This window comes from Neophocaena asiaeorientalis, unplaced genomic scaffold, assembly GCF_003031525.2.
Source record: "Neophocaena asiaeorientalis asiaeorientalis breed wild unplaced genomic scaffold, Neophocaena_asiaeorientalis_V1.1 scaffold307, whole genome shotgun sequence".
In the NCBI taxonomy this organism is placed as follows: Eukaryota; Metazoa; Chordata; class Mammalia; order Artiodactyla; family Phocoenidae; genus Neophocaena; species Neophocaena asiaeorientalis.
Window position 1 is genome coordinate 1,075,511 of NW_020171817.1, and position 25,443 is coordinate 1,100,953.

Here is a 25,443-nt window from a genome sequence, read left to right on the forward strand (position 1 = left end):
CCAAACTCCTAACTGGCTTCCAGAATCCTTCATCATCTCCCTGGGTGTCTGTGAACCTTCCCCTGGGTCGCTTCTTGTCAATTCTCCTCCAACTCTGACCTTGATCCAGTCCCCCAAAACTTGTCGGGCTTTCCCTGACTTCCCAGTCTCTGCATGAGGCCTGGAGTGGGTTTGACTGCCTTTAGGGAGTTCTACAAATGCACTCTCCAAGCCTCCTTGTTTGGAAGGGAAAACATACCAAACCAACTTTCAAAACCACATTTGGGGCATAGGAAGCTGTAAGCTGGGCCTCACAGGTTTTGCTACACAACTTCAGTTACATTAGAAGAGTCTGGTCCTAGCAGCTGCCGCTGCCTCCTGGGGGACCCCTTTTCAGAGCTTTGGAAGCTTGGACATGGAAGGCTGACCCATTCGCTGCCCGCCCGTTTGGCATGGGAAGGCATTTGGAGTCGATCTGGGTGAAGGCTGAGCTGGTAAGCAGTGCAGGTTCTCACTGGATGCTGGGCGAGAGGAGCCGGCAGGCCCTGCGGCAGGGTAGGCAGCGCGCCGGATTCGCCCCCCAGGCGCGGGCTCCGGCTCAGGGGCCGACAGGTGTGAACGTGGTGTTTCTAGGCATGGCTTTTCCTCACGTGACTCCTGTGATTTCCCACCATCCTTCTAACCTCACAGGACACCTGCCCTTCCCTGCGGTTCAAACACGTGCAGAGCCTTGGTGTGGTCTCAAGGTGTCTGATGCTGTAGAAGCCGACATTTCTAGTTACTTATCAAAAACAGCAGGTGACCTTTCTCTGGCTCCGGTAAGCCCTGGATGGAGGGCCAGAGTCAGGGCCATCCCAGGGGTACAGAATCCCAGAGGGCTGAACCCCAGGTGGGCCCTCTGGGTGCATTTTCATGCAGATGGAAAAGGGAACACCTCCAGGGCACCTTGGCAGAAGCAAAGAAGTGGGTGGCTCTAAGCAGACCCGGTGGGTGTGTGTAGGATGGGGGAGAAGCCCTTTATGCCTGTGTGTGTGTGTGTGTGTGTGTGTGTGTGTGTGTGTGCGCGCGCGCGCAGGGTCTTTATAGAATCGTGGGTGTGATGAGCCCCAGGGCTCGCTCAACATCTGCTGGTGGATTTGCCCGGCTTCATGAGCACTTCCCAGGTAGAATTTCCGTCTATGGTAACCAGTTTATCGAGCGTTTTCTCTAGTTCAAGCGCTGTCCTGAGGACTTCCCTGTCTGACCTCTCTCCACCCTCACAGCAGTCCCTGAGCTGCTGTACTTTCACCCCTACTTAATACACAAGGAGATAAGGTTTGAGAGCTTATGTTACTGCTCCAAATCCTGAAGCTGGCTCCCTCCGATGCCACAGCCCACGAGCTGCTCTGCCGTCATTTGTCTCACCCGGGACTCGATGGGAATGGGGGCTATTGCCCTGGCGAAGACGCAGTAGAGGAAGGAGCCTAAGGGATGTTGTCGCTCCTCACAACATGTTATGAGAAGTACGATGAAAGTGGCTGGATGCTGAGACTCAGGGACAGGAAGAGAACGTCCTCTGTCTCCTTTCCTTCGCCACCTCTGCGTTCTGTTCCGTCCACCCTCTCACTGCCCTGCTTAAAATCTCTGACTGGCACCCACTGCCCTTGGGGTCAGGTCTGGACTCTTTAGGTGGCTTCCCCAACCGTCCAGAAGCCTTTACTCTCTGAGCAGCCATCCTAGTTCTGTAGCTTAAGAGGTGGCAATAATTCCATCTCAATGAACCGCCTCTCAGGAAAGCTCTCCAGACCCGCGTTGGCATGAGGAAGACACGTGGGCATTGCTGGTGGGAAAGCACTTGGTCTGAGTGACTCAGGGCTTGGGGACAGCACTGTGACCTCAACAGAACAGCTACCCCGCTTCTTGTTATTTCCTGCAGAATCCTCCAGCTGTTCAGCCTTCCCGGAGCTGGACTCGGTCTAGCAGCCCAGCTGAGTCCTCCCCCTTCATACACCTTCCGCCCACCACGAAGGCCCATGTGATAAGATGTGGGGCTTCAGCGCGGGGCGTGTGCCCACTCTGCTTCCCGTGATGTGCAGCTGCCTCTTGTCTTGCTGCTGGGAAAATACTGAAGGCCTGGCTATAGCTAAGAGAGTCTGACAACATGTAAGGCACAAACATTCTTTATCTGCAGGATGAGGTTAGTTTCTGTTTGGGCCTGGTGTTTTTGTAAGAAGGAAATCGCGTTCATAAGAATGAGATTAGGTCCAGGAAGCATCCGCTGGGCAATGCAAAACTGCTAGAGGCGGAGGGTCAGGATTTTCTCATTGGTTATGACTGCCGCCTCCTGGCTGAGCTTGTGAACTACGCAATCTGGACTTCCTAGGGAAACAGTATTAAGAAAGATTACTAACCCCTTTCTCCAGCTTTTTATCAGCTCTGAGTGGTGTGGTGCAAAAGGGAAATGAGAGGAATTTTCTGTAGATAGAGTATTTCTTTGCATATTTCATGTTAGCAACAATGATAAAGCAGACACAGCCACGATGAATAAAAACATAGTGGACTGTTGTCATGTGAGGCAAACAAAAACGTGTCAATTTATTATACCTATTGACTCAGTGTTAGCTTTTCCAAATTAAGTGTTCAGCCCTTATCTGAGTTTCTAAGACCTGCCCACTCTCTAAAGCTGAGTTCTTAGCAAATTTAGATGAACCTACTAACCACTTTTGGAAAATCAGTACAGAATTAAGGACTTAGGTGAAAATTGCAACTTAAAAAACTTGGGGGGCCTAAGGTCTGTCTTTAAAATTATGCAATAAAAAATAAGATTTGGAATCATCATTTTTTTCATATTGATTTTATTCTTAGACTCTTACTGTCTAGAAATTTAAATTCTAAGTCAGGTTAAGGATTACTGTAACACATACAATAGACATATATGGACCAAGGTAGAAATATGTCTTTCCAGCTATTTAAATTTCTTGGGGGGAAAGTTGTATTTTACCTTTAATATCGAATGTGCTGAGACCCACAGGTGGGTGATTTCAGAATTATATTAGGGATATTGGCAAGACTTCTCAGAATCCTTTCTCCTCTTATTCCTCAGCAACAGAAAGTACACAATTTTAGCTGGCCCATGGCCACTGTGTTAGTCTTGGTGTTCTGAGAAGCAGGTGCTAAGAAGGGATTAAACGTGCAAGGACTTTGTTAGGGACAATGTCTGCTAGGAAAGATGGAAAGGCAGCTAGAGGAAGGCTGGAGGGGCCACCAGAACACAGAGCAGGTCTGACCTCAAGTGCAGGAGAAAAGGAGGGAAGGAAGGAAGGGAGGGAGGGAGGAAAGGAAGGAAAGAAGGAAGGGAGGGAGGGAGGGAAGGAAGAGAGGGAGGGAGGTTGGAAAGGAGGGAAGGAGGGAGGAAGGGAGGAGCTGGATGGGAACATCTTACACTACAGTGCAGTTCTAAAGAAAGTTTGGCACGTTTTGGACCTTTGTGACAGGCAGATTTCAGAGATGAGCCCCGATGACCCCTACCTCCAGGTACCCATGACTTTGTATAATCCCTTCACTTTGAGAATGAACTGGACCTAGTGACTAGCGCCTAATGAATAGAAGATGGCAAAGTGATGGGATGTCCGTTCCCCGATGCTGTTACAAAAGCCTGTGACCCCACCTTCCTGGACTCTCTCTCGTGCTGATTTTGATGGAGCAAGCTGCCAGATTGGGACTGAAAGTGGCCTCCAGCCATGACCTAGGAAAGAGCTGAGGCTCCCAGGGCAGCAACCTGGGAGGAGATGCATCCTGACAACCACCACCAGGGGTGCTTGGAAGCAGGTCCTTCCCCAGTCAGGCCTCAGATGAGACCTCAGCTCTGGCTCACACTTTGACTTCAGCTCTGAGGGAGATCCTGAGGCAGAGGATCCAGCCAAACAGCACTGAATTCCTGACCCACAGAAACTGAGAGATAATAAATGTGTGTTGTTTTTAGCCACTAAAATGTGGTGTCATTTGTTACGCAGCCGCAGATAGTTCATACAGTCCTCTAGCCGATGTTGCCCATCACAGAAGTCATACGACTCCTAGCAAAGAGCTGCCTTAGAATTACTGATGCCCTCAGGCTGGGAGCAGCCTTTTGCAAGCTTGATCTCGCTGCAAATGCAGTGATGGGTTTCAGAGCACAGCAGCTGGGCCCTCGCACGACTGCACTCCCTGCGGTCGGATGTCTGAGAGGCACGTTCACACGCTGCTGAAGACACCCAGGGCGAAGATTATGTTGCTCATCCTCCCTTGAAGCTTAGATGGCCTTGTGTTACGTTCTGGTCAATATGGTATATACAGCTTTCAGGAAGAGTCCTTAAAAGAGGGGTTATTCCTTCCCTGCCCTTTTGCCTCTCTTGCTGGCTGGGATATGATGAGATGACTGGATCTGGTCAGCCATTTTGGACCATGAGGCAGAAGCCATTTGTGGAGGGTGATTAAAGCCACAAAATAAGACAAACTCAAGCCCCACTGGTCATGGGCTGCCTAGGTTCATGGGAGAGAGAGCTCATCTTCTAACTTGTGTAAGTCACTGCTTGATTTTCTGTCCCTTGAAACAGAACTTAATCCTAATTGCAAAGAAGCTACATTTTATATGTAAAGTCTAAAGGTTAAAGGGGTAAATATTTCCCAGAGGATAAATCATGGCACAAAGAAAAGTTTAATTACCTAAGACTATTGCTGGGAGATGATCTCTATTCCATATGTTGAGGGTGGTGACAGGTCTCCCCTTCCGGTTGCTAGGAGGGCATCCCTTTCAGTTCACAAGGACAAGAGAAGGAAACCACTGATCCCCATCACAGAGAAGTCTTGGAAAACAGCACTTGAGAAAGCAGCTAACGCCCCTGGCACTGCATGTCAGGCTAAGAGCACTGGCCCCAGAGGCTGACAGAGTTTGCTGGGTGAAGGGACCAAAGAAGGAAACCGGCTTGATTTTAATTGTCTGTCTAACCTGTTGAAAATGAACTTTCTCTAAACTAATTCTTTTCAAAGTTTTCAAAGCCTGAGAACATAATAAATGTTACCCTTTGTCGGACTTTTCATCCGCTTTTTGGCCATGGCACAGAGGGGTATTTTCTGGAAGGATATGGCTGTTCTCTCTGATGACTTTCAAAACGTGAATTTGCTCATCAGAACTTTTTGGCTATGTTATCCAGAGCATTTTTTAGCCTTCACATGTACTTTCGATATGTGACTTCTAAGTGTTAGCAAATCCCATGCTTACTAAGTGTTCCATTGGTCAGGGGGCAGTGTAGACCAGTGGTAAGTAAGTCTCTTAATCTCTGAGACTGTTTCCTCATTGGCACCGTAAGTCCCTAGCTTATGGGATTGCTGTGAGAGGTAAGTTTGATAATGCATGAAAAGTCTTAGAGGCTCAGTAGAGCCCTGGGCAAGTGGTAAGGACACAGGTCCACTTGGTCAGTATTGGTGTTCAGTAGGGGCTCAGACAAAGGAGACAGAGGTTCAGAGAAGGAAATCTACTTCCCAGGGCACTGTGGATTCTGATACGGTTCAGTTCCACAGAGGATGACTGGGGTCAAAGGGTGGTCCTCACTCAGCACTCAGCCACGTGAGTCTAAAGACAGGCTGAAAATCTGGGAGCTCAGACAAGGAGGTCTGGAGAGGGCACACCGGGATCCAGGGTGGAGTCTAAGACCCAGGCTGGAGCATATTGTTGACAAGAGACCAAACAGTGGGTAGTAATCAGGGACGTCGGCCAAGGGGGTGGCAGAGGAGCGGGAGGAAATCCACTTCTGGGGGCCCTGTTGGTTCTGACACAATTCAACTCCACAGGAATCGACCAGAGTTTACTAAGTGCCAGGCCCTCTATTAGAAACTGGAGAAAACGCAGTGCCTGCCTGCAAGGTGCTCCCAGTCGAGTGGGGAAGACAGAGAGGTAAACAGGTGATCGTAGCCCAGTGAGTAGCCCTGTGATAGGATGCAATGGAGCTTGTCGGAGGGGAAGCTAATCCATCTCGTGAATAAGGAACAGCTCCCCAGCGGCCCCGTGCTCCTTCACTGTAAAGTGAACGGTGGGAATGCTGGCGAGAGGCGGAGGACCCAGATTCCAGAGGGCACGGCACCACAGATGGAGGGTGTTGCAGGCATGAGGCAGGGGGCTTTTAGGAACTTTATGCAGACGAGTGACGTAACCAGATTTGTGCTTTAGAAAGATCTCTCTGATGACCCTGTGGGGTTCCGGTGCCGGGTAAAATGGATTAAACAGAAACTTGTACTGTTTCAAGGCACTCAGTCTGTGGTCTTTGCTACAGCAGCCCTAGCAAACTAGTGCGGTTACACCACCAGCAAAATTTTTCTGTCTTAGACCATTTATTCAACAAATATTTTAAGCCAAGTGCTGGAATTTGTGCAGAGGTGAACAAGACCCGGTTTATCTCTCAGGTTGCTTATGTCCTAGTAGAAGAGACAAAAAGCAAATAAGCGATTATAGTCACACCATGGTCAAGGGGAGGTGCTGGGGAGCCCCAGGAGGGACCTTTCACCCAGCCTGGGCACCAGAGACAGACCGCTTCTTGGAGGGAGCGACATTCCAAAAATTTCAGGTCATGGAGCAAGGTTGTGAATGACTGTTGTTATAATGGAACAAGGTGAGTTCCGAGTCAATATGAAGAATGGCAGTGAACAAGCAAGATTAGAGAGAAGTCAATGTGTTTGTTCCACTTAGCAGTTTCGCCTCCAGAATAAATCTTAGCTAGGGTGTCACCTTATTAACTTTGGTTGGTTGGTAGAGGTGAGTGGGGACTGGGTAGGGTGGGTTGGAGGTGAGATCAGGGACCATCAATCAGCAGGCAGAGACTGGTGCCTTCTTGAGGCAGAAGATTCCCTTTGTTCAGCTCTCTTTCCTCAACCTGTGCCAAGTGGTGGGAGAAGATTCCAAAGCTTGGCCTGGGTCTCTGGGTAAGGTTGTATAGGTTGTGGACTGCACAAGGAGAGACTGGGCACTGAAATCTGGCATGTATCCACTTACCAAGCCATGTGTCTGAGCATGGGCCCCTGTCTGCCCAGAGGATGGGTACCCCTTTGCTTTGCACAAGGGTGTCATCTTCTTGTCAAGTCATACGCAACTGATTCTGGTTCCCCTGGGAGGGGGTACCCAAAGGTGCCATCTATCCTAGTGGTAGTTGCCATCATGGCATTTGGTCTGGCTGCATGACAAGGCATTTGTTTCTTTGAAATAAAGTCTATTCTGCATGCCGGAAAGCTGCCCCAGGAGTCCTGGTCGTACAGTTAGAGAGCGGATTGAGCTGAAACTCTAATTGTATACTCCTCTCATTGGTTAATTTACCTCCTCCTGGTTAGTTTGCTAGTCTGAACCTTTGCTGTATGGCGTTTGGCTCAGGACCCTGAGGATGAGATTATATCTGGTTTTTGTGGAGCCTAAAGAAGAAGGGAAACAATAAAGCTCCAAGCAGTTGGCTATTAACTGTTACTTAAAAATATTGCCTGCGTAACTAGGACAATGCTCCCTACGCACTGCAGTCTGGTCATATACATGAAGGTCTCATACTTTGTAAATTACCCTGAGATTGGAGTTTCCTCTGTTATAAACCCTGCCGCACATTTGCTTTGGGGTAAGGTAAAGGATAGGCTGTGGGGATTCGGGGTGTGCTCAACCAGGACATAAACAGACAGAGATTCTAACGCTTGTCATCAGGAGGGTGGTGAGGAAGGCGCCCTTTTCCCAGTAGGAGCAGCGCGTCCCGCCTGTCCTCAAGTGGACAGAAAAGCAGTAACACGGGGATGGCGCGGAGGTTACGAGGAGGTCCAAGTGGACCCCCAGATGTCAGTGAGGAACAGAAGGGGCTAGAGTGGAAGCACGTGGTAAGGAAATGCATTCCCATCCTGGCGTGGCTCTGGGGGAGGGAAATCCTGCCCACCAGCAAAGCTGGAACGTCTTAGGCGTCAGTCTGTGGGTTCCTGTGAAGACATTCTAATGACGAGAACGGAATGAAATGTCACTGACTGGTCTCCCCCCGACTTGCGTATCAGGGAATCTCTGCAGACTCTCGTCACATTCCACGCTGGTTATTTCTGGGGCCTCTGTCAGCAGAAGAGCAGTTCTTTCCTCTCTCATTCTTGTCTCCCCCGAGGTCTTATCCAAGCTCTCGAAGCTGCAGGAAGGCAGAGCCATCGTGTGTTCCGGGGGCAGCGTGGCACCTGTGCTCAGGCCCGGCTCTCCCCTCCCTGCTTTGGGCTGGGTCTCCCAGGTTCGTGGAACAAGCTGTGCTGTGTTCTCCCTTCCTGCCCCCGTACCCCAGTGCCATGGGGGTGCCACAAAGTACCACGGGTACCCTGGTGGCTCTGAACCCCTGGTGAGTCAGCTACTGGCCCAGATTCCTGCTGTCGGTTCTCTCTCCTTGAGGCTCCGATGCACGTCTGCGGGGCTGGGACACCAGGCCCCCCTTCCTGTCCGCCTCTGCCCCCAGAAGCTCGCCCACAAGGCAGAGCCAACATCACCACTTCCAGCCCGAAACATCCAGAAGAGATGAAACGGTGTCTTTTGCTGCAGGGAGGATTGGTTTCCTACCACAGTTGTGCTCATTTTGAATTTCTAATTTTTAGGGATGTTTCTCCAGGGTCTGGGAACGAACTCTCTGAGTGGAACAGGTGCCACTCGGCTCCCAGGGATGAACCTCAGTGGCTTGTTCCTGAGCCCAAGGTTCTGGAATCCTGAATGTGGCCGTGAAATATTGAAGTCAGAACACATAAAATAGTGAACAATGAGATCCGATTAAAAAATTGAACAAAAACCAAACAACTGTAGACAGATAGGCCTCAGGGTGTGAAAGTGAAGGGAAAAAACTCAACTCAGACAAACGAACAGTCTGGTACCTTCGGAGGCAACAAAGGGAAAATCCGATACGGTTAGGAAAAATTGTGGCCAGGGAGCGAGACAGGGGTGAAAAGTACCTTTCTCTTCTAAATGACTCCAGACGTGACGTTTGTCTCCCAGGTTGGCTGAGGGGGTCATTACTAAGAGCGGCAGACATGGACAGGTAACCAATACAGGAGTTTATTCCTTCCATTCTTTTCTAAAAAAAGTCAAATATAGTGACATATAACATTGTGTATGTTTAAGACATACAAGGCATTACATTGATACATTTATATATTGTAATCTGATTGCTTTCGAAGTGATATGTAGCGCTTCTATCACATCACATAACTATTCTTTCTCTTTGGTGGTTGGGATCATTTTCAGTAGAGGAGTTTCTATGTTAAGCTTTCAATTCCTTCCATTTCATTACCGAAAATGAAGTGGGGAAAGGAAAAACATAAGGGAGGTGTTAAGTCTGAATGTTTGCATCCCTCCAAAACTCTGATGTTGAAACTGACCCTCTGCGGTGATGGTGTTGCCTCCCGGGGGCTTTGGGAGGTGGTTAGGTCATGAGGGTGGATTCCCCGTGGGTGGGGTTACGGTGCTTACCGAAGAGGCCCCAGAGAGCTCCCGCCCCTTCGGCCACTGAGGGCACAGTGGGAAGACCATCTGTCTGGCCATCTGTCTATGAACCAGGAACCAGGAAGGGACCCTCACCAGACTCGGAATCTGCCCACACCTAGGACTTGCAGCCTCCAGAACCGTGAGAGGTGAATTTCTGTGGTTCCTCAGCTCCCTGCTCCGTGATGTCTTTGTTACAGCAGCGGAACGGACTAAGACAGGACGAGAGATCACAAACACGTGATCCTGCCATGGGGAAAGTCATGACTCGAGTGTTAGTGCGTCTGGCTGGGAGAAGTAAACCTGGGAAGAAGCCGATGGCCACTGAGTGCCCGGCGGCTCTCGGCTGCCCCGTCGCGAACTTCGGCTTCTGGTCCACATAGAGACCGCTGTGGCCCCGTGTGTGCCCCGATCTCCTTCCACCCTCAGAACGGCTGCTCCCTGCCCCTCCCGTCTCTGCTTCCGCCGGCAGCCTTTGTTTGGTTTCAATGCTGCCTCCTTGTCCGGAGGCCCTTCTCAGGCTGGCATCCCCTCCCCTCCCCTCCCCCTCCTTCCTTCATCCATCCCATCCCCATGGAACCCTGCACAGAGCCCTCATCCACCAGGTCAGCCCCTCACCTGCTGCCACCGAAGGGGACTCAGGCAACGTGAGTCACATGTGAAAAGGGGTGAAGAGGCCACGCTTGGTGAAGAGAATAACTTCTCTCCAGCGAGGGATGCTGACAACCTGCTCAGGAGGGTGACAGGGGGACTCCAGCAGGGGCGGGCTGGGGTGAGATCTGGGTGCACAGTTGGCCTCAGTAATACCTGCCGAGTGGTTGGGTTTCAGGGATCACAACTAAGTATTGAGAGAAAAGCCTGGGCTTGGGTGAAAGCATCTTTCCTTATATACTTTATTTTGTCTGACACTGAGTTCCTTGCCCAATTATAGCAGAAATGTAATGTGTCCCCATCCCCGGGAGTGAACCACCAGGGTTGACAGCTAGGCAACCACAGCTGAGCCTGCTCTTTTTTTTCTGTGCTCCCATCAGTGAATTAATCTAACACTTTTTTAGTCTCTACCTTTTGTTCTCAGCCTGTTTGCTGCTTGACTTGAAAGAAACTGCAAGGCTATAACACACAGTGCTTCTAATTATATGGCCTCCAGCCAAACAGCCATGGTAGCGTCAGCTGGTGAGAGCTAGGATGGAGTCGGACACATTTGAATCCCAGCTCCCTGAGCTCACGAGCCTGAAGAAGCAGGGGTGTGTCTGTTTCCTCACTTTACTAACCACGGCTTCCTCTTCTGTAAGGTGGGTCCTTGGATCATCCCCCATGGGCTGTTGTTGAGATTAAGAACTGAGATACAGGTAAAATACCCAGCTCAATGCTGGAACATAGCAAATGCTCAACTAACTGTTGGCTTTTAAACAGTTGTTATTATTCTGCCTTCTCAGATGTTATTTTTCTATACTCACACATTTTAACCTTTTTAGTCTACCTCTGTGTGGAAACCTCGCTGTATCCCTTTGACCATTTCCATAACATTCTCTGGCCCCTTCTCCAGTTTTCTTCCACTATTTCTGAGTAGAAGAAACGGAGGGAAAACCAAATAAAATGATACAGGCTTGCATGGCCTGGATGTTTTCTTTCTTTCCATCCTGGCTTGGGTTTCAGGGAGTCCATAAAAATATCAGCTGGAGGAAGAAATAACATCGATGCTTATACGCTTTTCCTCAGGAGTGAGGAGACCAAGATACTGCAGGAAGGAATTTGGTTTTGTCACGCATTTTAAAGGAAAGCTGGGTTAGAGGAGAAAGAAAATTCAGGCTCGTGCATTTGAAGGCAGCTGAAGGCTTCAGCTCCAATGGAACAACTGAAGTTATTTACACACTAGATGTAAAGTAGCTCTTTCCCAATTCCTCTGGAACCCCTGCTTGCCAGATAAAATGATCGGGAAACTAGACAGAAGAACTCGTCTGAGAAAGTTGACTGAGAAAATTGTAGCTGATTCAAATCTGAAATTGAACTGCTGGCATGATAAGCTTTCCCTCCCTAACAAGTCCGGGTCAAAATCAGGATGTGGCCTTTTTTGTTCTCTTCCTGGCTATTTTGGGTGATTTTTTTCTGAAGGCAGATGTAATTTGCAGTTGTTACATTTAGTTCTTCACATCCTGAATGTGTATCTTTTTTTTTTTTTAAAACAGGAAACAAGTTTAATTAAAAATTACACACATTTTCTTTCCTAGGCCTTTTTTTTTTTTTTTTTTTTTTGGCCTGGTTATAAAGTTTCTGTTTCAGGGGAAACTTGTACCTTAATGTTTCCCTTGAATTCTTTTCAGAGTTCATGTAGCTCAGTGAACATCCCAGGTCTACTTAAACCAGCTACGCTTTGAAGAATTCAAGGTGCCAAGGAACCATTTCAGGACTTAAAAAGGAATGTGGGCTTATGGGTGAGGTCAAGGCTCAAAGACAGTTTGGCCGTGATGATGTCGGAGGGATTGGAGAGGGAAATTAGGAAACAGGGCTTCAGCTCCAAGGTGAATACCCACCTGCTATAGACTGAATGTTGTGTCCCCCGCCACCCAATTCATATGTTGAAATTCTTACCCCCAGTGTGATGGTATTGGTGGTGGGTCTTTGGGAGGTGATTAGGTGATTAGTGCCTTTATAAAAGGGACCACGGAGAGCTTTTCCTCACCCCTCCCACCACGTGAAGACACAGCAGGAAGACAGCTGTCTGTGATCCAGGAAGCGGCCCCTCACCAGACACTGAATTTGCTGGCAACTTGGTCTTGGTCTTTCCAGCATCCAGAAATAACTGAGAAAAATGTGAGAAATAAATGTCTGTTGTTTGTAAGCCACCCAGCTTATGGTGTTTTTATTATAGCACACCGAACAGACTAAGGCAGCCCCTGAACAGAGTAACGACTCACATTCATTGAGTTATGTGCCTGGCACTGTTCTCTCATTTAATTCTCAGGGTATTTCTGTAAGGCAGGTGCTATTATTGTTGACACGTACGGATGAGGAAACAGAGGCTTAGAGAATCTGAGGCACTCGCCCAGTTAACAGCTGAAAAGCCGGCCTGTCTAATTCTAGACGCACCCTCCACTACTAGCATCTCCCCCTTTCCTCCCTTTACCCTTTCCAACCTCCCTAGTGTCCACTTAAGGAACGGTGTGGTTCCAGTGGGACTAATGCCAATCCAGCTCTGGTTGTGGGTCATGTGATCTAGGCAAGCCAGTCAGCACGGGGCCAAAGTGATTGGCCAGGAGTGGTCATGTGACCCAAGCCAGTGAAATCAGGGTGAATGCAGGACTTCGGGAGAAAGGTCTCTCTCCTTGGTACTTTGGACAAGCGTGAAACTATTTGCCATTGCAGGAAAGACTGTCTGAGGGTGAAGCCAATATTCACGGAGGCCAGAGGTGAAGGAACTTCGGAGAAGTAGAGGTGAAGTCCTGGTGACAGTTGCACCTGTGTAGCAAACCACAGCTGATACCTGAACCACCTGGGACTTAGCAGTCAGACCTGAGCTGCGTGTGTAACCAGACAGAGCTGGTCTCCGTTCTTTACAGCCGAACGTTCCGAGTGGGGCGATCACAGTGGCCAAACGGATCTTCAGCTGCCTGCCTGGACCTCGCTTGGCAAAGCTTTCCTTGGGCATTGGCGTTCCCTTAAAAAATACACACACACACACACACACACACATTCCCTTAAAATGTAAGGAAGGGCCTACGGACGCCAGAATGACTGGCGCTGGCTGATTTCCACGAGAGTTCTTCGGTTTGGAGGCATAGCATAATCTTGAATAAAACCGATTTTTTTTTTCAGGGAAGTTTATTCAGGAGAAGTTTATAGAATACTTGATGTTGATTTTGAAACAGTGGCAAATCATTTATGAGAAGATGAGAAGTAATGAAGTTCTTTGGCAGGTCGCCCTCCCCCCTCCCCCGACCCAGGCACACGTGGGTGACCAGCTAAGAGGGCTTTTGCCCTGGGCTGCCCACTGCCCCTCAACACCTCCCTCTTCCTGGGATGACACTTCCAAACTTCATCTTCGTTATTCTGTTCTGCTGGAGTTTTGATAATGATTCTGGCGTTTCTCCTACCAGGACTGTTTGTATTTTTTAATAGGAGAGTTATAAACAGTGAAAAGCTTTCTCAACTTGTAGGAGTGAAACTCAGTGAAATGTAAGGCCCACGCTAAGGACAGACAGATTTTGGAGGCAGAGAAACACTCTTTTCCCCCCTCAAATTACACCCTTAGTGCAGCGGCTGTGTGCTTCTGTGTACTCAGTCGAGGCTAGGGTCTGCCTGTGCATGTGTGGAAATCTCTGTTTAACTAAGCCTCTTTCTCCCTTCGTCTCTCCCTCTCTCCTCTCTTTCTCTCTCACTCTCTCTGTCTCTGTCTCTCTGTCTCTCTGTCTCTCTCTCTCTCTCACACACACACACACACACACACACACACACACACTCAATGAATTTTAAGAAGAGAGTGAAGGACAGGAAAGGGAACAGCTCGATCTGCTTGTTCCCTGTTCCCTGCCCCTGTCTGTGGAAGGCTGTGACAGCCGTCCTGAGCCATGGGAACATGTGAGTACTCGGGAGCCACTCAGGGCCCTTAACTGGATGTAGGGATGTTTCTGGAAAGGGAGCGGGAAATGTCTCACCAGAGGGGATGGGGATGGACCAGCAATCCAGTTTGCCGTCTGGGTACACAACAGTGTCCGCTGTGTGTGCTCAGAGGTTTGCCCCCAAGCCTGGCATGGCCACAGCGGGGCTCTTCTCTGGAGCATTTTGGGCGTAGGCGAGGACACTGCTATAATTTTCTCTCTCCACAACCCAGAAAACCTCAGATGCTGCTTTTAAGGTTTTGGTTCACCAGGCTCTTATGGCCTGCTATTCCGGGTAGTTCAACTATGTACAGACAGTAATTAATAGCAACGAAGATTTTTAAACTATGCATTTCTTTTCTCTTTTAATCTCTAACACAGTGGCACTTTTATCAACTGAGGAGGTCAACCCAGTCTCCCGACTTCGACCCCTCTACAGGAGCAAGGGGGCCAGATGTGGAGCCCAGGGATGCTGGAAGGAGAGAGGTGGGGGGAGCACAGGATGTGGAAGGGGAGGTGGAGCCCCCCAGGGATGCTGCACATCCGGGGACAGGAGACACCAGGGACACCAAACGGCTCTGGCAACATACAGGCCACCTCGTCATTTACAGGGGGGATCAAAGGAGGTGTCTCTGTACATGCACGATGTGGCCCCTGGTGGACATGTGGTTTTTTAATATTCCAGGGGACTGCAGGCTCCATGAGGGCGGGGACAGTGTCTGTCTTTCTCCCTGGAGTAGCCTAAGTGCTGAGCACAGGGCCCAGCATCTGAGTGACCGCCGTGACTTGCTGAGTAAATTAACGAACACATTCACGAGGGCCATGGTGCGCTGGGGCCGGGACAGCCGCGATTCAGGATAATGAGGTTTGTTCAGGGGAGACCGTGATGTATTGCTTGTGCAGTTTCGTCGGCTTCTGGGCTTCCCCAGGAGAAGGAACGGCTCACTCCCCAGTGCTGTCATTGCCACTGGGCCGCCACTGTCCTGAATCTCTCAGCATCACTGATGCCGTGGCAGCCCCTGGCTCTGTGTGCAGAGGAACTTATGTTAGAGCTACAGGATTGTACCAAGATTCTTTAACAAACCAGGAGGCACAATTGTGGTGCCGGTTTCTTTATTTTGGGCGACCAAGGAAGGGCCCCCAGGAGCTGAAAAAAGGGGAGTGATGTTAGGTGAGCACTTAGGGAAGAGGGATGGCCCCTCAAGACTGCTGGAGGACCCCCAGGAGCTCCTGAGAAGCAGATGTTTCGGGGGGGCCTCATTACATCCGCGGAGCCTGGGGACCTGTGGTCCTGGGGCTGAAACCAGCACCTGCGCGTCCCCAGAGGCTTGCTCTGTCGTCCACTGGTCCTTCCTCACGGCAGGGCGAGCGTGGGAAGCTGCGGTTCCCGCGGGACAGCTCGCCACGCGTCAAGATGCTCAGGAACAAAGGATGGTGGCGTTGGCGCAGGCCACGGTGGAGTGGTCTTGGTTGTATAGCTCTAGCAGAACTTGGTACTCTCCCTGAAGGGATACGGGGAAAGCAGGAGGTGTGTGAGCCCAGAACCATCACCTTTCGGCAAGGGGTTGTGGAGCCCTTCTACGTGCAGCCTCTGCTCTACGCACCGGGGATAAAGTCGAACCACACAGACCGTCCCCACCCGCTGTGGCTCCCGGGCTGGCTGGGAGAGACAGGTGGTGCCCATGATGAATGGCTATGCGTGAGGGGTTTCGTGTTCCCGATGGAGCTCCCACGGGGGTGCTGGGCTGGGCTGGCGTGTGCTTGTTTGCAGCTTTAGGGAGGATGGTGGTCGAGGCAGGTCCCCTGAGGAGGTGACGTTGGGGTGAGGACATGAAGGTGGTACGGAAGCACGCCATGCCGACTGCGGAAAGTGAGGGCCCGATGGGCTCGGGGGGAGAGGCCCACAGGAGGAGAGGGGAAGAGGCTGGCGATGGCTTCCACCTGAGGCGTGGCCTGTCCCGACGTGCCTGTCCGCGGGGTCCCTCTGGCTGCCGTGGGGAGAAAAGCCGGGGATGCGGGTAGGAAGCAGTAGGACCGGGTAGCAGGTGGCGAAGGTTTGGAGCAGGTGGTGGAGATGGGGAGAGGGGCGGGATTCTGGATGGATTTGGAAAGAAGAGCCGATAGGATTGGCTGAGGAAACCCACGTGGGTGGGAAAGAGAGGGGTCAGGGGTGACCCCGAGGACTCTGGCCTGAGCAACAGGAGGGATAAAGTGGTGTTTCCTGAGAAGAGGGAGGCAGCTGGGGGGGCAAAATCCAACGGCATGAAACCCAAACGCTCCGCTAGAGAAAGTATTTCTGCCTGTTAGGGTTCCTTTCTGGCGACAGTGCACAGCAGAGGACCCCCTCTGTGGTCAGGGAATGCCAGCCAGGCCGTGTGGAGCTGCAGAAGGAACCCAGGCCTGAGCCACGTGTGCCGTGCTCGTGGCTGAAGCTCCACCCGGCCCTGCAAGCCACATGGCAGGGCCAACCAGCAGACTCTCTGTCACCGGAGGAAGGGAAGGAACAGATCAGACCACTGGGTAGATGTTGCATGAAAGGTCTCGGGCTACGAGAGAGGCGCTTTCTAGCAATTAGCAGAGGCCCAGGAGTGAGTGGGTTCCCCAGCACTGATGGTGTCTCAGGCGTGAGGGCTGCTGAGGGTGTCTTCCGGCACCCTTCACCTTGAAGATTCTCTGACGGTCTGGGCTCCCTGAGTCTGCTCAGATATCAGCAGCTGTGATTTCAGAAGCAGTGTTAGGAGTTTACATCCGAGTGTAAAAGTTAGCGAATTAGTTCCGAGTAAAGACCAGCTCACGCTTGCGTCTGATGGCGTTTCATCGTCGCCATCATTGTTATCACCATCAGCTACTTTTAACTGTCCCTGGGCACTTAAGTACACACCACACAAAGTTATTGAAAACCAACTGAATTTTCCCCATCGCTTTCTAAGCCTAGTGAAAGAAGTAGAATTTGAATGAAGGCGTTCCAGCTTACGAATTACAAGACATACATACTCTGCTTTAAGGGGCGGGAGTATTTAGGCAACAGGGCCCAGCTGTGGGCAGGAGGAAAGGATGATGCAGAGAGAGCAGGGGTCTTTCTGCTGTTTGAAGAGCGCTGGATTTGTCAGGTAGGAGTCTGTAGTTGCACCCTTTGCACTTACACAGTTCAGGCCGTACCTGCCAGTTGGCATCCAAGTTGGAAGCCCAAAGGGCCTCTAAATGCTAAGTCAGAAAGCGGCAGCCATAGACAGATGCCCACTGCAGGCAGCACTTCCATCGGGGCCAAGGGGCTGGTTGTGTCAAAAAGAAGATTATACCAAGACACTGAAGACTGACTGCCGAGTGGAAAAGTTTTCGGCCAAGCGGGAGTAGAATTAGCACAAAGCCCATCTCTGGGGGATTTGGCGGGAAGAGGCGGGATCTGGGGCAGGTCTTTTAAAACCAAACGTCTTCACACCATTTCTGTCCCATATTAGGGAGCAAAGTCTCTGAGCCTTGCAGGCTGGCTGTCAGCCAGGGGCGCCGGGCTGGTCTTGGGCCAGCGTGGGAGCTCAAGTTGGGGATTAAGGCCTCCAGCTGCCTCTGCTGCCTACGTGACTGATCGCATGTGTCCACTCTTCTGTCCCCTGTCAGGCCTGGCTGGGGCGGGGTCAGGGCTGGCCGGGTTTCTGCTCCCCAGGCCCAGGCCCCAGAAGGGGAAGAGGTAGGAGGGCTGGGCAGAGGGCATCTGTGGATGCTTGAACAAGGAGGCCAGGGGCCAGGTGACCTGGCCTTGTCTCAGTCTCACGTCGGGCAATGCCCCCGAGGAGTACCGTTTGTTGTTGAGGGACGCAGGTAATGCGCTCTCTCATGCATCCCAGGTGGTGGCAATAAAGCTTTTTACATCTCTGCTACCTTTTCTTTCAAAGTGATCCTGTGACTTTAAGTTCTCTCGCCTCTGTTTCACAGCAATTGCTGAGTAACCTTTTTTTTTTAAAGTTAATAATGCAAGACTAAAGTTAATTGTTTGCAAATTTTAAGTCCATCTCCAGTGGAGGTGTGGGGAGGGTCCAAAGGAAAATGGAGGAAGAAAAAGAATTCAAATGGCAAAGATTTAAGGCAAAAAACTACGTGAGAGAAATTGTCTCACATCCTAGACGGGAAGAGAGTTTGCGCAACTGTCATATTATGCTGAAAGGCCTGAGGAGAAAACTCTGGAAGGCTGGACGCTTCCCAACTGCCAGAGGAGAACTAGTGAAAGTCCAACATAGTCTGGAGACTTGGTGGCTTGAGACTGAGGAACCCAGAGGCTGGGACAGAAAGGAGACATACAGGGAAACGAAACGAGTTCAAGAGATTCTTTATGGAGAAGGAGATTCTTTTCTAGAGTCGTATGAGGTTTCGGAAGATGCAAAGGATGAAGTTGAAGACCAAAAAATGAAAATGGTTACGTTTTTGTGATTCTTTTGATGTGTTTCTGAAGGATGCTCTCAGGGGTAGTGTGTTGTGAATGGATCGCTATGTCGGAGCTGCTGGAGTGCAGCTGTTTCTTAAAGCCACAGAATATACTGAATGAAAAGGAATTAGAGGGAAAATCTACTCGTAGCTGGGAACCTCAGTAGTGAATGTGCAGGACGCGGTCATCTTATCTACTGGGTGGTAGCTCGTGAATCCTGTGCGAGAACAGTAACTGGGGAGCTTTATGCTTTCTGGGCTGTGTGTTTCTTACTTTCTCTGAACGAACAGCCCGTCTGTGGCTGCCGCCCTTGCCTCACAGCTCTAGCCGTGTGGAGGCTCCCCAGACAAGGCCAACCCGCAGGACAGGGCCCCAGGATCCCTCCCCACGGGAGCTGTCTACACAGGGGCTGCCCCACAGGACAAAAGTTTTAAACACCAAAATGCCGAAACCTGTGCGTCAAGCATTAGTAAGTGCCCACGACGAGGTAGCCGCTTCACGGAGAAAGGGCTTTCTTCGTGACGGGCCAACAAAAGCTTTAAGTTTTTAGTTTAATTCGCTCCTCCACCTCCTCTGCGTCTCCTTCTTTAAGAAACTGCTAGATACAGTAATTAAGGAACAAAACAAAACAGAAAACCAAGAGCTTACCTCAGGAATTTCAAATCCAGGATTAAAGACAGGGCCGGCATAAGAAATCTGCTCTGGAGAAACAGACAAAACACACATAAGGTCATTCAATCATTGAAAACAAGAACGATTTGCTCTATTATCTGTGATTGCTGTGCTCTGGGGATCCACTGATGAAGACAAATGTCTCTGTGCAAACGTTGTTTATATGCTAATGAGGAGACTGACGGTACATAAATCACTAAACGAGATAGCATCCAGACTGTAAAAAGCGCGAGAAGGAGACACGCAGGTCATGGGAGGGAGGCAGATGGAGGGACAGTTAGGAGGCCAGGCTGGCCCTGGGATGCTCAAGGTTACATCCTAAGACAACTTCTGATTGACCTTAGACAGTTCTGATCGCTTTGGGCTCCGTTTCCTCGTTTTTAAGATGGGTATAATAATGAGAATAACAGAGCTGAGAGGAATGAGGAGAGTTAATCAACATAAAGGCCTGATAACGATGTCTGGAAAGCCCTCAATAAATATTTACTAAAGTTACAAACTGGGAGATGCCATGTTTTGAGAAGGTGGCTGGTCCGGGAAGGCATCGCTAAGGAGACGACGTTGCATGATACGATCTCCCTGAGGGAGGAGAGTGAGGCGATTATTATTATTATCATTTGAAAACTTTTATTTGATACCGGAGCACAGTTGAGTAACAACGTTGTGTGTTAGCTTCAGGTAGACAGCAAAGCGATTCAGTTACACATACACACGTGTCTCTTCTTTTTCAAATTCTTTTCCCGTTTAGGTTATTACAGAATATTGAGCTGAGTTCCCTGTTCTGTACAGTAGCTCCTTGTTGGTGGCTATCTATTTTAAATACAGCATTTATTTAAAGAGCTGGATGAAGAGCACTACAGCGCCGCGGAATAGGGACAAAGGCCCTGATGTGGAAAAGAGTTTGAGAATGTGGAAGGATGGAAGGCAGATGGATTTACCAAAGCAGAGTGAACGCAGGGGTCCATGCTGGGAAGAGATTGGAAAGACTGAGGGGAGGCAGATGTTCCAGGACCTTGAGGGCGCAGTGAGGAGCCAGGTGGCAAAAAGTCAAGTGAAGATACCTAATCTATGCTTTGAAGAGATCATTCCGCTGTGTGGAGAGGCCTAGAGTGGAGGCTGTTTAGTGGCCGAGGAGAGTGATGGGTTGGTGAAGCATGGTGGTAGGGGGGAGTTGGAGAAAAACTAATGGAATCAGGATGATATCGGGAGGGTTTGGGACTGAGCATCTGGGTAGATGGGGTACCATTCACTGAGATGGGGGAGGCTCGAGAAGAAGGAGTGTGTGTGTGTGTGTGTGTGTGTGTGTGTGTGTTAACTAAAGAGTTAGTTAGTGTGTTAACTAACTCCTATTTCTGGGAGGTGGTTATTAAGGGTCCTTGAAAGCAGTTGGTCACATGACTTTGGAATATGGGGGAAGAGGTCAGGGATAGAGCCAGGACCTACTGGAGTCAGGGTGAGGATGAGACCTCCCCTAAGAATACAGACTTAACAGGCAGGGAAGGGGGAAGGGCCAGGACCACTCCTGGGTCCCTCCAACATTCAGGAGTTAGGGAGAAGAGGGGAGGACAGCCAAGGAGACTCAGAAGGAATGGCCATGGAGTGCAGGGCAACCAGGGAGTGGAGGGGGCAGAGAAGCCAGGAGATGGATGGTTTTCAAAAGGGAGGGTACAGTCAACCATGTTGAATGCAGCTGAGAGTTTACGTAAGATAAGGACAGAAATGTGCGGTGGACTTGGTGACATGGAGGTCATTTGGTGACCTTGACAGAAACACTGGAGAAGTGAGAACAAACGCCCAAATGGGGTGAGTTGAAGACCAATACGGAGGTGAGAGAAGCAGAAAAAAATGAATGGAAACTGGAGGAGGGTGTGGGTTAAGAAGGTTGTTTCTCTAAGATGGAGACACCGTACCATATTTGTCATTTGAAGTTAATGATCTTGAGAGAGATTGAAGACGCAGAAGAGAGGAAATAATGGAAAGGATGAGTGTTTCAGAAGGCGGGAGGGGAGAGGTTTGCCCCTGAGAGGAGCACAAAGGTTGTTCCCGTGTTTATAGGAGAGAAAACAGAGCAGAACAGGTTCAGATGTAGGCAGATCTGTAGATTGGCCAGTGGACCAATGGCAGGCTCCTGTCTGATTACTTCTGTTTCTTAGTGAAGGTCATGGGCAAAGAGGTGGAGGAATGTGGACGGTGCGGAAGAAAGTTACTTGAAAAACGACAGGATTGCTAGGCAGTGTTGCATTTGTTTGTTGTTTTTTGGGTTTTGTTTTGAGATTTGTGGCATAAATTTCAAGAGACTGCAGTCAGCCCAGATGCGTATTTTCTCAGCAACATTCAGTAGCTCTGATCAAGGGTAGAGGGGGTAGATGGCTGAGTTGGGGTCTTGCTGGACAAATGTAAGGAGAGGAAGGCAAGGCTGTTGGGAAGAGATGCAGAGAAGTCGATGATAACAGACCACGGAATCTGAGGAGGGTGCGGGAGACGATGAAGGCGGGAGGGGTTGATCGATAGTAAAATCTGCGGTGGAGTCGGCTGCATGGAGTTTCCATCACTGCGATCCACGACCTAGCGTACCTGAGCTGAAGGATGTGGTGAAGCCACAGGGAGGACGGCTTGACGGCGAGATTTCAGAAATGGCGCCCTTGCTGCAGTGACCATGTGCAGGGCTCACGTGGGAGAGAGTGCTGAGGCGGAAAGGGGGGCTTGAGTGTTGGAGGTGAGGGGGTCCAGGGGCTGAGACATCGTGGTGCTGGGTGGGTTCGTGTCAGTGTTGAATACTGAAACCTCAGACGGTGGCCGTCTCCTCTGTGATCCCCCAGCACCGTGCACTTAGCATACGGTGAGCAGAGTGGCACAGACTCTGGGGCCAGACTATCCGGGCTGGGCTTGACTCTTGACTCTTTTTCTTGCCAAGTAGACGGATTACGTAACATCTCTGTGCCTCAGTTTCCTTATCAGGAAATGGGGTGATAATAATACCCGCCCCATGTGTCGTGCACATTTAGCACACGTAAGACTCTTGCAACAGAGTTCGAAGAGGGACGGGCGCGTGGTAAACGCTCAACTAGGACTTGCCTAGTTCATCCGCCAACCCACACTACTGGCGTCCATTTAAAAGAGGCCAGGTGCTCTGCTAGGTGCTGATGCCACAGTAGACGAGAATGTTATGTGGACCACCTGAACCACTGAGCACCCAGAACTCTACTCAATTGTTTACAGGGCTGTTTCCTTCTCCGGTCAGGACCTCTGGGTCTCCTGGTTTGCACGGCTCCCTGTACACTGCCCAGAGCCCAACACACGGCTGGGGTACAATATATGGTTAATGAATGAGGCCATCAAATGAGCAGACCCAGAGCCAGGATGCGGTTTGCCAACCAACTTCATTCTTAATCACGCTATTGTAATCCTCCTTCTGCTGGAAGGGTCCAGGCCTGGCACGTGCTGACAGAGAAGACAGGATTGGGGAAGGAGCCACTCAGAGCAGCCAAGGTGGAGGGATGGTGGGGGAGGAGGCAGGAGAACAGACGCGTATCGGTTTATTGATGGCGTTGGGTGCCGGGCTCCTTTATGGCACGGTGATTTCCTGCCTCGCCCAGCACCTGGTGCTTAATGGCTGCTCAGTTAGTATTTGGAGACAGACCAAGCTCTCCCCAGTTAAGGGGCAGGGGCAGGGGCAGCGTGGCTAGCAGCTGCCCACGTGGAACCATGTCAGGGGCCTGAGGGCAACCCGAGACCTGAACTTCTACCACAAGACCTGTGCTTAGCATAGCCTTTGGCTTCTGTTCAATGCCCATGTCCTACCCTTCCTTCCCACGGTCACTTCCTGGTACCTTGCAGGGATGACACGCAAACCTGGTGGGGGGCAAGACATCCCTATTTCATTGCTCGAGATGTACTGCTCCATTCGTTGTTAAAAGGAAACATATTTGTTTGTGGATATAAGCAAGAGGCTTATTGGAAACTGCCGCTCTGTACCATGTGGTATTAGAAATAGAAATGCTGAGGTCCTGAATCATATCCTCAGGAATCTTCCAGTGCGACTGGGGAAGAGACAATGACTAGCTATAGAGTTAACTGTGTGAGGGGTGAGCAGAGGGTGTGGGCGGTGAACCTAAGAGAGCAGAGAGCTCAGCGGGGCTGCCGGGTTTCATCCGTAGGGCCGGAGGGTCTGCAGCCCCAGGGCACACCGTTCACGTTAGGATCCACGCTGCCCCTGGGCTTGTGCGGCACAGGGGCCCAGCTGCCAGTACGTGGTTTCTTTTTAGGACGTGATCTATTATCTCTTCCCTGGTGTACACTCTGACCCGAGTCAGGACGATCTGAGCAGAGGGTCGAAGGGACTGGGGACCCATCTGCTCTGGCAAGAGATGCTTCGCTTCATTTCAGTCTCGAGCTGTCCACTTGCAGCCTTCCCGCTGATTCTGTGACTCCTAGGTAGCCTTCCAAGACAATCCCTTTGCTTTTGTTGGCTGGACTAGGGTTTTGCTGCCTGCAGCTCAGGGACCATGGTTGCTAGGGGCAGGAACCGGTTAAAATCCCTCATGCTGGCCCTTGGAGAATGGGACACAGCCGACTCAGGAGCAGGGTCCCAGGACGGGAGTGAGTGTGTTCATCCGTGTCAGGTCTGGCTGGATTCCCTCGGACACGTCTTGTACCCACTTCATTCTTCTCTTCAGTGTTCTGAGGTGACACAGTGCCAACTGCTTGACCCTGGAGGCTGATAGACGGGTTCAGGGCCCAGCTTTCCTACTCACTAAGTGTTGATGGGTGATTTGCTTTTAAGATGGCGGCTCACCTTCTGCACTTGCAAAGTAGAAATAGGAACACCTCACCTGCAAGGCACTGAGAGGACTCGGAACTTGTGTGTCAGCTCACGGAGAAGACTGGGGTGCCCAGTAAGGGTAGAGACAGCAGTTGTTCGTTGTGCAATTATTCACTGGATGTGAAGGAGAGTGAAGTGTGACGGCTTGCGTAGGGGATGCTGAGAAACACACCGAGGCTGGGTTTGGGAACCTTCTTCCTGAGCCCATGTGCACAACTGCTAAGTTCTGCTGGTATCTTTTTTGTTTTTTTTTTAAACTTCTGTTTTAAAAAATGTATGAGTGCTGTTCTTAGAAGAACACCGGTCGAATGATACCTAGCATTTTGTTTTGCTCATTTAATGCTCTAAGAATTGCTCATTTGTGCTTCGCTATTAAGGTCCTTTACTGGGATGAAAGAGTGTCATGAACTAGATCCTCTTCACTTTACAGTTTCAACTGGAGCTTTTCTGGGGACCCACGAAGTTCCTGAGAGTTGCTGCAAGTAACTCATGAAACTATCTGTTTTTTTTTTAACCGGATGAAACAACACCTTCCTTTTTCAGATCATCTCTGATTCGGAGATTCCTTTAATTAACATCCTCACACTCCAATACGATAAAAAGAGCCCCAGTATGTCTGTACCCACTTCTTCCTTTCCTTATTTAGGAATCTTGATCAGTTTTTTTTTTTTTCTTTTTTTTGCGGTACACGGGCCTCTCACTGCTGTGGCCTCTCCCATTGTGGAGCACAGGCTCCGGACGCGCAGGCTCAGCGGCCATGGCTCACGGGCCCAGCCGCTCCGCGGCACGTGGGATCTTCCCGGACCGGGGCACGAACCCGTGTCCCCTGCATCAGCAGGCGAACTCTCAACCACTGCGCCACCAGGGAAGCCCTTGATCAGTTTTTAATTGCAGTGAGTCAAAGAACTTCACCCTTCTGCCTCTGAATACTTGAAGTCATTTCTGCCGGTCAGCTTTTCCGGGGACCCAGGTCTTTGTGTGATTGGCACACAGTGTTTTTTTAGAGAGGAAATGGATTTTAAAATGTGGAAATTAAAGGTCCCAAAGAGTGTGGATCAGACTGATATGAGGCTGGGAGCTGCTCAGCAACCGGGGCAGATCCTGGCCTGGAAGGAAGTGCTTGTTGATTGTGTGGATTTCGTTAGATGAAGTCTCACCATTTCCCAGCCCTTGCTAGTATCTTACGGGAATTCCCTGCGGTCTTTCAAACTTATTACAAAATGTCATCAATATTTAAGCATCATTAAGGTTCTTGACAGTGTAAAAATACTTCGAGTTACAATTTATCAAAAATAGGCCAATTGTATATTCAGAGCAAAGACTTTTTTACATGGATCCTTTATTCATTTACTCCCGTTTGGCCCCCAGGGACTGGGGGGCAGCGTTGAACTAGGAGGACACAGCCCACATCCTGCCGTCCAGTGAGTGGGCGGCGTCATGGGGTCCAGGAAGCGTGAACAAGGGCTGCTGTGGGCAGTGGTCCCAG

General features: G+C 50.2%; 1 protein-coding gene across 1 annotated transcript in view; it reads right to left on the reverse strand.

Moving 5' to 3' along the window:
• Positions 1-14,452: 14,452 nt before the first annotated feature.
• LY86 (lymphocyte antigen 86) overlaps positions 14,453-25,443 on the reverse strand; it is a 54,294-nt gene continuing 43,303 nt past the window's right edge. Inside the window, exons 4-5 of the mRNA XM_024738822.1 lie at positions 19,112-19,164; positions 14,453-15,548 (exon numbers count right to left, since the gene is read on the reverse strand). Coding sequence (XP_024594590.1) covers positions 15,465-15,548; positions 19,112-19,164 — 137 coding nt within the window. The 3' untranslated portion in view covers positions 14,453-15,464. The remainder of the gene's footprint in view (positions 15,549-19,111; positions 19,165-25,443) is intronic.